Here is a 17032-nt window from a genome sequence, read left to right on the forward strand (position 1 = left end):
CAGGAAACTGGCCAATTCAACAACATCAAAAAAAGGATGCCATTGTCAATAAAGAAATGTCCACAAATAAGAAATATTCCAAAAGGTGACAGAAAAAAAAAGCCTGGGTAAATATTGTAGTCGTTTCACCTGAGAAATGATTACATAATGTTTATGGTTCCGATGACTAAGTTACTTAGAGCCACATGTCATGTATCAGGACGCTAAGGTAGACCTTGGTCATGCCCGTCTGCCTGTACATAGGTAGGAAAGTGCTATATACACTTGAAGTCGGAAGTTTACATACACTTAGATTGAAGAAAAAATTGTTTTTCAACCACTCCACTAATTTCTTGTTAACAAACGAGATGAACGGATTTTGGTGCGAAAAGTGCAAGTCAATCCCAGAACAGCAAAGGACCTTGTGAAGATGCTGGAGGAAACAGATACAAAAGTATCTATATCCACATTAAAACGAGTTCTATATCGACATATCCTGAAAGGCCGCTCAGCAAGGAGGAAGCCACTGCTCCAAACAGCCATAAAAAAGCCAGACTATGGTTTGCAACTGCACAGGGGGACAAAGATTGTACTTTTTGGAGAAATGTCCTCTGGTCTGATGAAACAAAAATAGAACTGTTTGGCCAGAATGACCAACGTTATGTTTGGAGGAAAAAGGGAGAGGCTTGCAAGCCAAAGAACACCATCCCAACTGTTAAGCACAAGGGTGGCAGCATCATGTTGTGGGGGTGCTTTGCTGCAGGAGGAACTGGTGCACTTCGCAAAATAGATGGCATCATGAGGTAGGAAAATTATGTGGATATATTGAAGCAACATCATCAGTCAGGAAGTTAAAGCTTGGTCGCAAATGGGTCTTCCAAATGGACAATGACCCCAAGCATACTTCCAAAATTGTGGCAAAATGGCCAACAAAGTCAAGGTACTGGAGTGGCCATCACAAAGCCCTGACCTCAATCCCATAGAAAATTTGTGGGCAGAACTGAAAAAGAGTGTGCGAGCAAGGAGGCCTACAAACCTGACTCAGTTACACCAGCTGTGTCAGGAGGAATGGGCCAAAATTCACCCAACTTATTGTGGGAAGCTTGTGGAAGGCTAACCGAAACGTTTGACCCAAGTTAAACAATTTAAAGGCAATGCACCAAATACGAATTGAGTGTATGTAAACTTCTGACCCACTGGGAATGTGATGAAAGAAATAAAAGCTGAAATAAATAATTCTCTCTGACATTTCACATTCTTAAAATAAAGTGGTGATCCTAACTGACCTAAGACAGGGAATTTTTACTAGGATTAAATGTCAGGAATTGTGAAGAACTGAGTTTAAATGTATTTGGCTAAGGTGCATGTAAACTTACGACTTCAACTGTAAATCCAATCGTTATTATAGCTAGTTACCATAAATCACAACAGTATAAGATAATAACAGTCTTTGCATTTCCAACAAAAAACATTCTAGACACAGTGCAGAGAGAACGGACGTCACCATGTTGTCCTCTATTCCACCTACTACCATACCATACACATACACTTTACTGCACAGCAGACATGACAGATCAATTAGTCCTATTGTTGTTGAGTCTCCACGTTCCCTCACACTCAGACACACGTTTAGTATAGAACGATCACATGAAACTGAATCACTTCTGCCTCCATTTCAAAACACACACATCAAGAAAAGTTGGAAATCAGAGTAAGGATATCAGATGAAATGGAATCACTTACACTTCTGGCTGGATGAGGCAGTTGACTCTGTTCTTCTTCAAGTTGAGGAATGTGTCTGCAGTGACTGACAGCTTCACTTCCACCTGCTCTGGCTCTGCACCGGGTCTCTCTGTGTCCTCAGTGACAAGACTGTTGGCTCTCTTCCAAAGTCTCTGGAGGATTGGGTCTCCTGTGACTGGAGGATTCACAGCCACCTGCTCTGACACTGGCTCTCCACTGGCTCCGTCTGTGTCCTGAGTAAAAATGCTGCCTATCCACTCAGCACTGAGTGTCCCTTTGTGTTCTCCCTTTACAGTATCTGTGTTGGACTCGGACTCAGCGCTGTGTGCGAATGTGTCTGTCGATGTCTCTTCTCTGTCTGTGTCAAGTGTCAGTCTGTTCTCACCATCTGCACTGTGTGTGACAGTGTCTACATTTGTTTTCTGGTCAGTGAAAGAGAGTGTGCTCGGAGCACCCGTGTCCTCGACAGTACGAGTGACTAAGTCCACTATCTCTGCTGTGTGTGTGTCTAAAATGCTCTCCTCTCCGTCGGCGGCGTGTGCGAGTGTGTTGTGTGTTTTGAGTGTTTCCTCTCGCCCTCTGTTGTCAGAGTGTTTATTCTCAGCGCTGCGGGACTCGTCCACCTCCTCCTGTGGCTCTTCCTGGCCTGGGGTCTGTGCATTTGTATAAGTGCAGGCCTCTGTTCCCAAGCAAGCATGCGTAACCACACTCCGGTTACTCCCTGACCCCTCCTCCTCTCCATGCTGCTCTGTGGTGAAAGGTGGGGCTGTCGACTCACATTCCATAAGCGTGTGCACCTGCTGAACCGGTAAGGCTGCTTCCACCCCCTCCTCCCTCTTTTCCTTCACCAGTGGCCAGACTTCTCTCGCTTTTCTCTCCTCCACCTGCACTAGGCTCGCCGCATCACTCTCTTCTTGGAACTCAATGTTTCTCTTCTCTTTGTGGACTTCCTTCTCTTGACCTCTATCCCTCGTTTCGAACATTTCTTCCGTTTCTTTCTGTGACGCCACACTCCATCCCATTTCGGTGGTTTCATTACCATTCCTCCATTGTCTGCCCGTTCCTTTCTCTTCCTCTGCTTTTATCTTTTCAACTCCACTCTCCTCCATGTAATCCTCCAGGATGCTGTAATGGACCACTGACATAGTGACCTCCATGGCACTGCTGTTTTCTGGTATGGTCACATAATATGAGCTTGCCCTGACAACTTCTGCATCACAGGGCATATGTTCCTCAATCTGTCTATTAGAATCTATGCTGTTGGCCTCTTCCATCATCTCTGCTTCTTGAACTTCCTCAGTAGCAATTGTGGACACATCATTTGATTTTTCCCTGACAATGACTGCATCAGAGTTCAGAATATATTCCGCTTCCATAATCTCTACTTCTGCTTCTTGACCGGTCGCAGTTGCCATTGTTTCAGAGATTGTAGAGGAGCCGGAAGCGTCAATGGTGACTGGTTTTGTGACAAAGGATTCCCCCTGTGTGGACTCAAGAGAACTGGAATTCTCAGGCTCAGTGAGGGAGATATCTGTGTTAGGGTCGGAGGTGTCTATTTGAGGAACAGCGGGATCCTTTTTTTCAAGAGAAGTGTCCATATTATGAGGTGGAGAGTCCATCGTAACGGCAGATGTCTCCATGTCTGGGTCAGACGTGTAACTAGTGGCGGCAGATCTGTCAGATACGTGATGTGAGGGTAAACTTTCAGGAAAAAGAGAGTCATAAAGATCTTCAAATACTGGTTTTGAGTCACTAACAGTGAGGCTAGTTTTAGGGAAAGCAGTGGTGTCTGTGTCAGGATGGCTGGCATCCATTTTGGAGACTACAGTGGCAGGTATGTCCATGTCGGCGAAAGGGGCGTCACTGGCAGACCGTAATGGAGTTGATTGGGTGGTGCCACTGACACTAGCTTCAGTGTGATCAAAGGCAGTTTCAGACTCCTGTTTAACTGGTTCAGGTAAAAATAAGTCAAAGGGGTATTCCAAGGACAGGTGTGGGTCAGTGTCATAACTCATGGTTAGGTTGGTGTCAAGACGTCCCTCAGTAGAGTGAGGGTCTGATATGGCAGATTTTGGTTCCGATGTGAAACTTTGAGGAAATAGCGAGTCATACAGAGTTCCATATAACTCTTTGTTGGCAGAGGACGTGTCAGTGTTGGGGACAGTGTTGTCACTGCCGGTAACAGAGTAGACCGTTTTTGCAATGGAGGTTAGCATTTCAGCTGTAGATTTGTCAGTGCTTGGAACAGGGATGACCACTTCAGCGGGAGAGGGGCCAAGATGAGGAATAGCGTTGCTGACCTCTTCAGAGTTGACGGAGGCGACAGTTTCAGGCATAGGCCTAGATGTATCAGTGGTAGAGACAGAGGTGTCATTGATGGAGGTGGTGTCAATGGTAGTAACAGTGTCAGCAAGGGTGTCCACATCAGTAACAGAGTTGATAGTGATAAGAGACGAGCTGACAGTGATGAGAATAGGACTGTCAGTGTCGTCAGCCAAACTATCAGGGTTGAGCGCAAAGGCCTCGGTATTAACTTCAGGGACAGGTGTGTCTGTTTCAGTCACAGAGGTTTCTCTATTGGGGTCCAAGGCAATGGGAGAGGGATCAGTATTAGGGGTAACAGTGCTGATATTTTCAGCAACAACAGGTTGGCCAATGGAGAAGGTAACAGAGGCCTCAGCTTTGGTAAGTGAGAATTCAGTAACAGGAAAGACAGGATCAGAAAGACCACTACTCCCAGGGTCAGAGCTGGGTAATGGGGAGTGGGAAATGTCATCTCTCTGGTTTGTGGTGTAAACTGTAATAGGAGGAGGGCAAAAGGGTGTAGGTGGGCTAGATGGATAGCAGGGTGGTGGGATAGATGGGAAAGAGGGAGGAGTTGGGTTAAAGCTATCAACATCCATATAAGTTGTGTCAGTATGGTCTGTTGAGGCATAAGGGTTGTCACACTCAACACCCGGGCTCTCCTCTTCCTCTGAGGTCTCGTCCCACACCATCTCAGGCATAGCTAAAGGGGCTTGTCCTGTAGTCCGACCCACTTCAATAGGAATAATCTTATCCATCAGGGATTCCTGGGATTTTGATTGGTCGGTGACAGTCTTAGGACTGTCCATCAGGGGCTCCTGGGCCTGCGATACATTGGGGACAGTATGAGGAGGATAAGAGGTGACCTGTGTCGTAGTGTTTATGTCAGGCTGAGACATAGTGAACCTTACGCTCTTGTTCAGAGTGCCGCCCTGGCCGATGTTCCAGAGGCTGAGGTCCAAAGGCTCCTCCTCCACTTGCCCTTTGACCTCTGGATCGGGGCTGTGGAGGACCACGATGCTCTGGGATAGATCCCCGTCACTCTTCTTCTTACTCCTCTTCAAGCCGAAGGCGAAAGTGCCGAACCTCCTGGGCTTGGCACGGAGGTCCATCTCTGAGTAGCTGAGGTCCTTGGTCTGTTTGCGAGCGATAGACGGAAAGGCAGAGGGAGGGATAGTGAGTGAGAGAGGGGGAGGGAGAGGGGGGACAATATGCTAAAAAGAGAAAGATGGAGGCAGAAAAAGATGGAGGGAGAAAGAGATTGGGGAGAGAAAAGAGAGACCGAACATTACTTAGAGTATGAAATGTTCATTTCGAAGCTATCAACTGTTTCGTAGAGAGCCAATAGGCTCACTGTATAATTTGCATGAGAATAATCTCTCGATTTCATAAGAACCAAACCCCAATTACTCAGAGCTTGCAACGCTCCACTGACAACAAAAGGCAAGAATCACTGGTATGTATAAAACAGAAGTTACAGAATCCTGCCAGTGTTCGTTCATCGGAGTTCACCTGTCTACACTTCAGTGGAAAAGGAGCACGGAGACACCCTTCCAAGGCATACTTCAAAAGGTACTCCACCCTTAGTTTGAACAACATCAATTCCAGAGATACTTAAATCTGAGTGTGGTAATAGGAGAATGATTTAGATCTCCAGTGGTGTGTCACATAGTGGGGATGAGGTGTGAATGATTGGAGGAGTGCCACAGAAAGTGTTTGGTAGCTAATAATACAAACCATATCCTATCTGTCTGGACAACGTTTTCCCAATGGTTATGTTTGATAAGACATGGTTGCAATGTTATTCTGGTGAGTGTGCCTTTGTTGAACCTTAATGACAATGGAGAATGGAATGCAAAGCTTTCCATGAGGCAGTCTGTCAGATTTGAATCTGGGCAGAGTTGAAAAGAATTCCTCTGAGTGAAACGCAGAAGATAACAATAGTAGTGAAACCTGAGTCAATCTACAGTATATGGATGGAGCAACCATGTGTTATGACACACATAATGACACACACACACTAAATGTGGAAAAAAGGTTGTTTATTTTCCTTGCATACAAAACGTTTGATGATGCTCATTATCTTTCTTGATATGCATTTCTCAGATTTGTTCCCCCTCCCCCTTTTTTGTGGCAGACCACAGGTACAAGAAAATGTGAAATGAAAATATGAATATGAATATAATATATCTGAATAAATATGATGTTGAATGTTATAGGCTTGGGCGGTATACTGTATACCGGGGTATTTGGAAATAGCCACGGGATGGTTTTTCAATACCATCAATATCGTTGAAACTATTTCTTTGAAGTTTTTCAATACATTTTAACATTTGTAGCTCATGTTTATGTAAATACATACAGTCAACTTGTGCAATACGAGATGAAGCAGATCGCGTTCTTCATTTCACCGGTCACATTATTTTACATTATGATGCTGACTACATAACGTAGTTCCCCAGAACAGCTGAGCCAGTCACACAGCCAGCTACATTTCCTAATGTTTTGCTTAAAGTTAATCTTGCATTTTACAGAGAAAAGGAGGTTGGCTACACCAAGAAAAGTACCGGAGAAAAGTAGCTACACAGTCAGAGTGCTGTCTGCTGATAGAATGCCGTTTGTGAATTCACATCTGAGTGGAGAAGTGCAACTGAAGCACAAAATTTGTAATGCCGAGCAGAAATTACAATAAGAAGCATTTTACATCTGCGTTTACAAAACGCAGCAAGATATTAAGAGTTTTATTTATTTTTCTGCGTGAAAAATGCTGAATTCTGCATTAACTAGCAAGTTAAACTTTTGGGTGGCGTTATCTAAGTAAGTGGCTGAATTAATAAGGTGATGGGCCACTCAAGGACATTCAGGGACTTGTCCCGAAGGCACTCCTGCGTTGTATTGGCTATGTGCTTAGGGTCGTTGTCCTGTTGGAAGGTGAATCTTCACCCCAGTCTGGAGGTCCTGAGCAGGTTTTCATCAAGGATCTCTCTGTACTTTGCGCCGTTCATCTTTACCTTGATCCTGAATAGTCTCCCAGTCCCTGCTGCTGAAAAACATCCCCACACCATGATTCTGCCACCACAGGTATCGTTCCAGGTTTCCTCCAGACGTGACTCTTGGCATTCAGGCCAAAGAGTCCAATCTTGGATTCATCAGACCAGAGAATCTTGTTCCTCATGGTCTGAGAGTCCTTTTTGGTAAACTCCAAGCGGGCTGTCATGTGATTTTTATTGAGGAGTGGCTTCCGTCATGGCCACACTACCATGAAGGCCTGATTGATGGAGTGAGATGGTTCTCCCATCTCCACAGTTGCATGATTCGTCACAATATTGTTTTGAATGTTCTCTTGAGGACCGATGCCTGAATGAACGTTCTACTAGCTACTCAATGACATTCTCTGAGCTGCAATGTTCTGATGAAGATTTAGTCTAAAGTGCATTATAGTTACTTGGAAAAAACAAGGACATTTCTAAAAGGAGGCAAATAATTTTGTCATCACTTTAATAGTGCCAGATTGACTTTAGATGGAGCATAACTTTAGCTAGCTAAGATTGAGGGACAGGACCGGATTTTAACTAGCTAAAGTTAGCATTTAAAAAAAATATTTCTAGCTATGGCAATTGCCATCTCTAAGTAAATTTGACAACATGATAATGATGGCAAAGTTGTTTTCTACTAATTACTTGCCTACTTTAGCAATGTCATTGTATTTCTAGGCCACTATAGTGTCTCCTCAGATAATGTTAGTTAAATTGCTAGCTACCAAAATCTGTGAGCTAACTAATGGTAGCTAGCCTGTTGACTATTGTTCAAGCTGCAGTCAGTCAGTCACCCAAAAAGGACTTGATTTAGATTGTCGTCTTCTTCGTGTTCGTGTTTTCTTTGATGACTGTACAAAATGCTCTAATTTACAATTTGAAGAGTATTTGTTATTAGGTATTTGCGCTAAAATTATTGGATTCGTAGCTTCTATCCTGACAGCCAGAAGAAAGAGAGAGGGTAGCTATTATTATTAGTTAGCTAGATAACTCATTAGGTGTATGTTTATCTGTGATATGATTCCTAAAAAAAATGTTTATCCTTCTGGCTGTTGAATGGAAGTATGAATATATAACTTTTATGATAAATCATATGACTTATGAAGGCTCAGGTTGGAGGTATAACTGGTTTCATTTTGCTACAGGCATACATAATCAGATTATTTTAGTTATGGACTATCAGATATGAAATTGTTACGTCTTCTCAAAATGTGAGAGTGAAAGGGATTATAAAATATAACTTTGCCATCTTGCCAACAGGTTGATAACAATTCCCTTACATTCATGATCCCCTTTTTTTATGTGCTAAAGGTCATCACTGAAGAAGGCCTGCAGGATGAGGAGGAACATGAAGTCATGGACTTCTTGGAGGAAGATTCTTTTGATGAGGAGCTACTTGAAGACTATTACGAAGAGTATGACCATATACTATAGTTTAAATGCTGTAGTCCTACTATATTTATATACTATAGTATTCACTGTAGTCTTTACTGTAGTATTCCTTGTAGTATACTGAATATAGAAGTAGAGTCTTTCTCCTTGAGGAAATCTACTGGAGAAATACTAAAAGAGCAAATTTTCCATAAGCTTTAGATAGATAGGACTGGGGTCTGGACAGAGTTCAGAGCTCTTGTTATAACCTGTATGGAACACAATATGGTCTATACTAGGCATGTAGGTTTCTCACTTATGGGTGGCATAAATTGGGATATGGGGGAGGGGAATGGGCAGGGTATATGCTAATGAAATACTGTAGTATTTAAAACAGTAAAAAAAAAAATACTGTTTTTGCAGACATACATTACTGTAGTAATTACTAGTGTTTTTTTGCAGATAATGCTGTAGTATTTACATTTACATTTATGTAATTTAGCAGACGCTCTTATCCTGAGCGACTTACAAATTGGTGCATTCACCTTATGATATCCAGTGGAACAACCACTTTACAATAGTACATCTATATCTTTTTTTTGGGGGGGGGGTTAGAAGGATTACTTAATCCTATCCCAGGTATTCCTTAAAGAGGTGGGGTTTCAGGTGTCTCCAGAAGGTGGTGATTGACTCCGCTGTCCTGGCGTCGTGAGGGAGCTTGTTCCACCATTGGAGTGCCAGAGCGAACAGTTTTGACTGGGCTGAGCGGGAACTTGTGTGCCCCCCCCCCCTCGTCTGAGGTTGATGCTGGCTGCTGATGGTACAAATGCTATAGCCTGGTCCCAGATCTGTTTATGCTGTCTTGATAACTACTAATGTATGATAGTTGTTATGCCATGTTACCATAGCAGCTGCCTTGGCTATACATAGGAGTTGCCTTCAGAAAGTATTCACACCCGCTGCCTTTTTCCAGATTTTTTTGTATTAAAGTGAAATCAAAGTGGGATTTAATTGTCATTTTGTTGTCAACAATCTACACAAAATACTCTAATGTCAAAGTGGATTAAAAAAAAAAAAAAATGTATAAAAAAAGAATAATAAAACACTAAATAAATCTTGATTAAATAAGTATTCAACCCCCTGAGTCAATACATCACCTTTGGCATTGATTACAGCTGTCTTTCTGGGTAAGTCTCAGTCTAACTGCCCCTTTACGCAATGCACACACACACACACCCACACGCTTTCAGACATGCACACAAACACTAGCAGAAAACAGTGTTTACACCAAATATAACAAGTTCCCATGTCTCCAGACTCTCTAGAACACTTTGGAGAAGTGTTCACTAATGTGCTAGAAATATAATACGTTTTTTGTTTTCATAATTTAATTGAAGTTTTACCTCTGTCCTGAGGAACAATGAATCACTGATGATGACTGACAACAAAACCTGTTGTATGCTTGGTTCCTGCAAACCTCATGCATGGTAACACTGGCTCCCTCTATTGGGCAAAGGAAGGACTAACTAACTAACCAACCTATTATACATTATATGGCCAAAAGTATGTAGACACCTGCTCGTCGAACATCTCATTCCAAAATCATGGGCATTAATATGGAGTTGGTCCCCCCTTTGCTGTTACAACAGCCTCCACTCTTCTGGGAAGGCTTTCCACTAGATGTTGGAACATTGCTGTGGGGACTTGTTTCCATTCAGCCACAAGAGCACTAGTGAGGCTTTGCTCGCAGTCGGCGTTCCAATTCATCCCAAAGGTATTTGATGGGGTGGAGGTCAGGGCTCTGTGTAGGCCAGTCAAGTTCTTGTACACCGATCTCAACAAACCATTTCTGTATGGACCTCGCTTTGTGAACGGGGGCATTGTCATGCTGAAACAGGAAAGGTCCTTACCCAAACTGTTGCCACAAAGTTGGAAGCACAGAATCATCTAAAATGTCATTGTATGCTGTAGAGTTAAGATTTTCCTTCTCTGGAACTAAGGGGCATAGCCTGAACCATGAAAAACAGCCCCAGATCATTATTCCTCCTCCACCAAACTTTACAGTTGGCACTGTGAATTGGGGCAGGTGGCGTTCTCCTGGCATCCACCAAACCCAGATTTGTCCGTCAGACTGCCAGATGGTGAAGCTTTACACCACTCCAGCCAATGCTTGGCATTGCACATGGTGATCTTAGGCTTGTGTGTGGCTGTTAGGCCATGGAAACCCATTTCATAAAGCTCCTGAAGAACAGTTATTGTGCTGATGTTGCTTCCAGAGGCAGTTTGGAACTCGGTAGTGACAGATGATTTTTATGCGCTACGCGCTTCAGCGGTCCCATTCTGTGAGCTTGCGTGGCCTACCACTTCGCGTCTGAGCTGTTGTCACGCCGAGATGTTTCCACTTCACAATAACAGCACTTAGAGCTGCCCTGATCAACTGTAACAGAGCAGAAATTTGACAAACTGACTTGTTGGAAAGGTGGCATCATATGACGGTTCCACGTTGAATTGAGCTGTTCAGTAAGCCATTCTACTGACAATTCTTGTTTATGGAGATTGCATGACTGTGTGCTCTATTTTTTTAATATACCTGTCAGCAACAGGTGTGGCTGAACTAGTCAAATCCACTAATTTAAAGGGGTGTCCATATACTTTTGTATATATAGTGTGTCACTAGGCAGGTTTCCATTGACCAAGGTTTATTCGACAAAAGTAATGTCGCAATGGAAACAGCAGTTACGAGACATTTTCTAAAGATTGCAAATAAAATAATTATGTTCGATGGGTGGATTTTTATTTTGTCAAGCGTTCTTTATTGAGAAAAATGATAATGGACACTGTTTTTCTAATAAATGATGATTGACAAATACTTTTGAAAGTAAGCGGGGCACCTGATGTCAAGCATACTCCCTCTCCGGCCTCTAGGTCATCAGGCTGCTGATTATCCTGCACACCTGTCACCATCGTCTCGCACACCTGCGCCTCATGACCCTCACCTGGACTCCATCACCTCCTTGATTATCTTCCCTGTATCTGTCACTCCCCTTGGTTCTTTCCTCAGGTGTTGTTGACTTTGTTTCATGTCGGTGCGGTGTTTGTTCATTGTCTTTTATTTATTAAAAACACTCACTCCCTGAACTTGCTTCCTGACTCTCAGCGCACTTGTTACAGAATAACACGTTACCTAAGGGAAGCATCAGGGAGTGTTTTTTTTAATAAAAAATATTCTGTCAGTAATGGCGTGGGGAACTGCTACAGGCTCTCCTGCCTCAGCCAGATCGTCGGGCTTTCATGCCTGCACCGGATCGCCAGGCTCCTCTGCTTCCACCGGCTCGTCTGGCTCCCCTGCCTCAACCGATCTGTCAGGTTCTCACGCCCCAGCTGACTCAACAGGTTCCCTGAAGCTGGCGTGTCAGCTTCTCGCGCATCAGCGGGGTGACCGGTCCCCTCCTGATCCCCGGGTTCGTCCCCTTTGATGGCGTCCTGCGGTGGGAGCCGCGAGTCGGGGAGGGGTTACTGTCATGTATACTCCCTCTCTGGCCTCTAGGTCATCAGGCTGCTGATTATCTCACGCACCTGCGCCTCATGACACTCACCTGGACTCCATCACCTCCTTGATTATCTTCCCTATATCTGTCACTCCCCTTGGTTCTTTCCTCAGGTGTTATTGACTCTGTTTTCATGTCGGTGCGGTGTTTGTGTTACGTGTTCATTGTTTCATTTATTTATTAAAACACTCACTCTCTGAACTTGCTTCAGACTCTCAGCGCACTCGTTACACCTGATGTCACCGCATAACTATAAAACACCACTCTACACTTAATTCTAAATGCCTACTGCTTGCAAAATAAAAAAATGGATTGTCCAGACTTAAGAATACCTGAATTGCGTCGCCTTGCTTTTCTAGTTGCCTGCAAGTTTAACAATCCAATTATTTCAGATCTACAGGAGTGCAAGTACCACCATGGCATGGACCATGGTGATACATTGGCACATGAGAATTATTCAAATGTGGCAAATATTAGTCAATTATTGCATTCTATTTGTGCTGGCTTTCGCAGGCTACCTGAGACATGAAACAGATAGGTGGGAGGGTATACAGGCTGTCGCCAATTTATTTTCCTAAATGGGTAATGGAAACACTTCAACATTTGTATTGAACACCATATTTTTTTTTTTTTAGGTGTGACGTCATTATGTCCAGCTGTTTTCATCAACAAGACAGTTCAATGGAAACTCACCCTAGCAGACCATTGTCTCATCTATTTTATATGCAGACTTTATCATTTTTATTTTTTGGTCAAAATGTATAATCACTGGACACCACCATCCCTGAAATGCTGGCAGTAGAAGTTGGCCCTAACAACAGATCACCCTACTCTGAAATCCTATCATTAACCTTAAGGTAGATAAAATAACATCTGGATCTGTATCAGCAGTTTGCATGGCAACTGTTCCCTAATCCCACTGAGCCAGTCTAGAAATTTAGCAACAAGAAATAGCCTACTGTACATTCAACCAAAATCCATCAGAGGATTAAGCTGCTATGCTACACCAGACCTGAGTTCAAATACTATTTAGGGTATTTAAACTTTTTTCAAAGACATTTCAAAGTAAGTATTTGTATATTTGTTCTTAGACTATTGGAATATATTTGGAAATACATGTGGAGAGTATTGGCATGTTTGAAAATAATGAAATACACAGTGCATTTTCAAATACTCCATGCATTTACAGTGTTTGGTCCTAGGGGAATTTGAAATACTGTATTTGGAAACAAGGCTATTTATAGGAAATTCTTTGAAAATATCTCCCTCTAGCGTGGAATAGCAGAACCTGATAACGTCATAGTTTACCTTTACCTTTAGCCTTTTTAAATAACTACTGCACAGATCACAACGTGAGGAGTCTACGTGGCTGGGTGTGTACTGTACGGCCATGATTTGCACTGAGAACTGCCAGAGGGAGAGGAGGGGACACCGACTGGCATGCCACTGTTAGAAAAGGGCCACACACACACTAAACTTTAAAAGACAATATGCATTTTCTAACACAAACAAAAATAAACCCCAGAGTATATTCCTGCTCTGAAAAAGCCTTGAGAAAACTAAGAGAAATACCACAGCGGTTTCTCAATAAAAAAATGACAGACACCACATTAACACCAACAAAAGCAGTAGCTGCCCTTATGAGATTAGGCATTCTCAAAACAGACAATAAACAGTTAGGAGTGAGCTATTGTCATACTATAGTAAAGCACATTAAAACGGATACCATACACATGAAAGCTGATAAGGAGAGATATTGCACACAAACCCCAAAACATTTTTTTTATATAGAATTGTAACTCTGTGTGATTCTTTGAGCACTGTTGACAATGACTAGAGACCAAATGTCCACTTTAATAATGGAACACTAGTCACTTTAATAATGTTTACATACTGCTTTACTCATCTTGTATGTATATACACTGTAGTCTATTCTACTGTATTTTAGTCAATGCCACTCCGACATTGCTCGTGCTAATATTTATACATTTCTTAATTCCATTATTTTACTTTTAGATGTGTGTATTGTTGTGAAATTGTTAGATAGTACTGCACTGTTGGAGCTAGGAACACAAGCATTTCGCTACACCCGCAATAACATCTTCTAAATATATGTGTATGTGACCAATAAAATTTGATTTAGCAGTTAGGTTCGGGTTTGTTAATTCAAAAATAATCACGGTTTTCAGTTGAACATTTTTTTTAAACATGAAATACATTATGAAATAATGACAGTACAATGATTTTAGAGCTTTTTTATGGCAATTCCAAAGGCAAAAATGTTGAACATCCCATTGCTAAAACATATTCCATTGTTTCTGTCAGGTACACTTCGGGGTGACGTCAATAGAAAAAAATAGGAAATGACTATGAAATAATAAAATATTTCAGTTGTGTATATTTCAGTTTGTTTTTATTTGATGACTTTCTTATTTTTTATTCCTTAAAGTAATCATCTCTGTTCAGGCAGTAGCAGTCAGTCCATCTAACATTTTGTGCTCTCCATACTATACTGTTTTCAGTCATCCTATTTAGCTAGTATGCTGCAGAGCTGTCTGACAAAATCATTTTACTAATTCTTCAAAGCAGATAAGGCATACTTTCACATACTGTTTATGTCCCCCTCATCGTTGTGTACATTCCTCTCTCAAGCGTAAAAGTGTATCCATCCAGAGATCTGTATATAATGACGAGACGCTCATGTCTCTGCCCTAACAAAGGGAGTCATTGTCCCAAAGGTGGGAAGAAACGTATTGGGGTTGTTTTTAGAATGATCTTGGTGAGAGTGAAACCTCTCGTATCGCCTCGTCCTCTGATCCGTCTCTGTCTGAGCCGGAAAAATCCATATTGGATTATGGACATTGTAGTTAATTACCAAGTTTCTGCGCTGAATTAGTGTAACCGATGTGAAATGGCTAGTTAGTTAGCGGTGGTGCGCGCTAATAGCATTTAAATCAGTGACGTCACTCGCTCTGAGACTTGAAGTAGGGTTTCCCTTTGCGTTGCAAGGGCTGCGGCTTTTGTGGCGCGATGGGTAACGATGCTTCGTGGGGTATCAGTTGTTGATGTGTGCAAGGGTCCCTGGTTCGAGCCCGGGTTGGGGCGAAGAGAGGGACGGAACCTACACTGTTACACTAGGTTGAATATTTGCTTAATGAAAACTACAACTCCCCTTCAGCCCAGCATCCCACATAGTTCTTGATTTGATTTCTCTTGTGAATTATTAGATTTCTCTCTAGATAAACAGGGCATTGGCTCACAAAAAAAAACCCAAACTAAATGGAATTCAAGCAATTGAACCGACATCTGTCAAATAGTTTTTTAATAACTGATTTAAAAAAACTAAATGTCAGTTAAATCGCTCAGCACTAGAAAGTTACTTTCGTAAAATATTTTATATAGCCTACTATTTGAAACTGTTTCCAAATACATACCACTAAGACCAAATGGATGTTTTTGTTGTACTGTATGTGTGTTTATAGTTGTGTTTAATGTTGTGTTAGTGTATGTAAGTTGTTTTGTCTGAAACGTTGGTCCCCCTGCTGCTATTGGACCAGAACATCTCTTTTCCAAGAGAGACATCTCAATGAGAAAAACCTGTATAAATTAAAGGTATTAATAAAAAAAACAGACCTGGGTTCAAATGCATTGGTATTTTAAATATTTGTATTTTCAAATGCATGCCAATACTTTCAAAGTGTATTTCTAAATACAGTATATTCCAATACCTCTATTTTCAAATAAAAAAATGTATTAAAACACTTACTTTGAAATGTATGTGAAAGTTATTGAATTAGTATTTGAACCCAGGTCTGGAGCATGCCACGTTCCCAGTTATCTCCAAAAGGACTGACGGGGATCAAGGACCCCAACTGACCTTTGACCTGGGAGCAGTCAGAGATCTGGACTTCTTGGTGTGACTAACATCAGGCCAGTCTTCAGCATCCCTCCCCGGGGCATCACCACCAGATCCATTGGTCTCAGCAGCACTGGAGAACACACAATACATCCTGATTACACACAAATACAGCCTCCCTGTGGCTCAGTTGGTAGAGCATGGTGTTTGCAACGCCAGGGTTGTGGGTTTGATTCCCACGTGGGGCCAGTATGGGCAAGAAAAAAAAATATGTATGAAATTAATTGAAATGTATGCATTCACTACTATAAGTTGCTCTGGATAAGAGCGTCTGCTAAATGACTAAAATGTAAATGTGTGCAAAGCATGATTCTAGATTTCTTACATACTTATTATTATTATTCCACTCGCTCTAGCACTTAAACCACTTGAGCTATTAACACTAAACCAACTTTAGAATGTGCAGACTGACCGTATTCAGGTTGCTTGAGAAATTTTAATAGCATTTATACTTTCTGTACTACAACCATATTTGCATAAAACTAAATGCAAGTCAATAGACTTGAATGGTAAAAAAATATAAATAAATGGATCTTCTTTCACCATTTAAGGCATGCTGCAGGATGATGGAAACACTTCATATAATCTTTCATTCCTCCATCCTTTAATCAGGGCATACATTTTCATATTAGAGCAAACGCAACAACACTGTAACCGTATAAGCTAGAAACAAACGTTTAAATTGGGCAGACCGGTCCCAACTTACAATGCTTGAGAAAATGTTTTTGAAAGCACCTATACTTTTTGTACTACAACCATATTTTAAATGAGCCACCATTGCCATGCATTTCAATGACAATAAAAGGGCCATAGACTTGCACGGGGGATCATTTGACCACGCTACTCCTCTTGAAGCGTTTAGGTGATGAACTCTAAACCGATGCCGAAATGTGCACACCAACTCAACATAAATTGCTTGCAATACAGCCTTTTGATACTATTTATACTTATGGAACTATAACCATTTTAAATGAGCATAAATTAACATAGGTTTGAATGAGAACCAAAAGGAATATAGTGGTAGCAATGTAAAAAAAAAAAAGACCAAATGTAAAAAATGTTCAACCTATCCAGACATCAAATTTCTAAAACTTTTCATTTACATACAACTTCATGGATTCAATGCCAACCATATG

General features: G+C 41.8%; 1 protein-coding gene across 1 annotated transcript in view; it reads right to left on the bottom strand.

The window, feature by feature from the left end:
• The window catches only part of LOC115173430 (uncharacterized), a 73358-nt gene that overhangs the window by 50184 nt on the left and 6142 nt on the right, over window positions 1–17032 (bottom strand). Inside the window, exons 2-3 of the mRNA XM_029731485.1 lie at window positions 15858–15969; window positions 1723–5240 (exon numbers count right to left, since the gene is read on the bottom strand). Of these exons, the coding sequence (XP_029587345.1) occupies window positions 1723–5240; window positions 15858–15969 (3630 nt within the window). The remainder of the gene's footprint in view (window positions 1–1722; window positions 5241–15857; window positions 15970–17032) is intronic.

This window comes from Salmo trutta, chromosome 34, assembly GCF_901001165.1.
Source record: "Salmo trutta chromosome 34, fSalTru1.1, whole genome shotgun sequence".
Lineage (NCBI taxonomy): Eukaryota > Metazoa > Chordata > Actinopteri > Salmoniformes > Salmonidae > Salmo > Salmo trutta.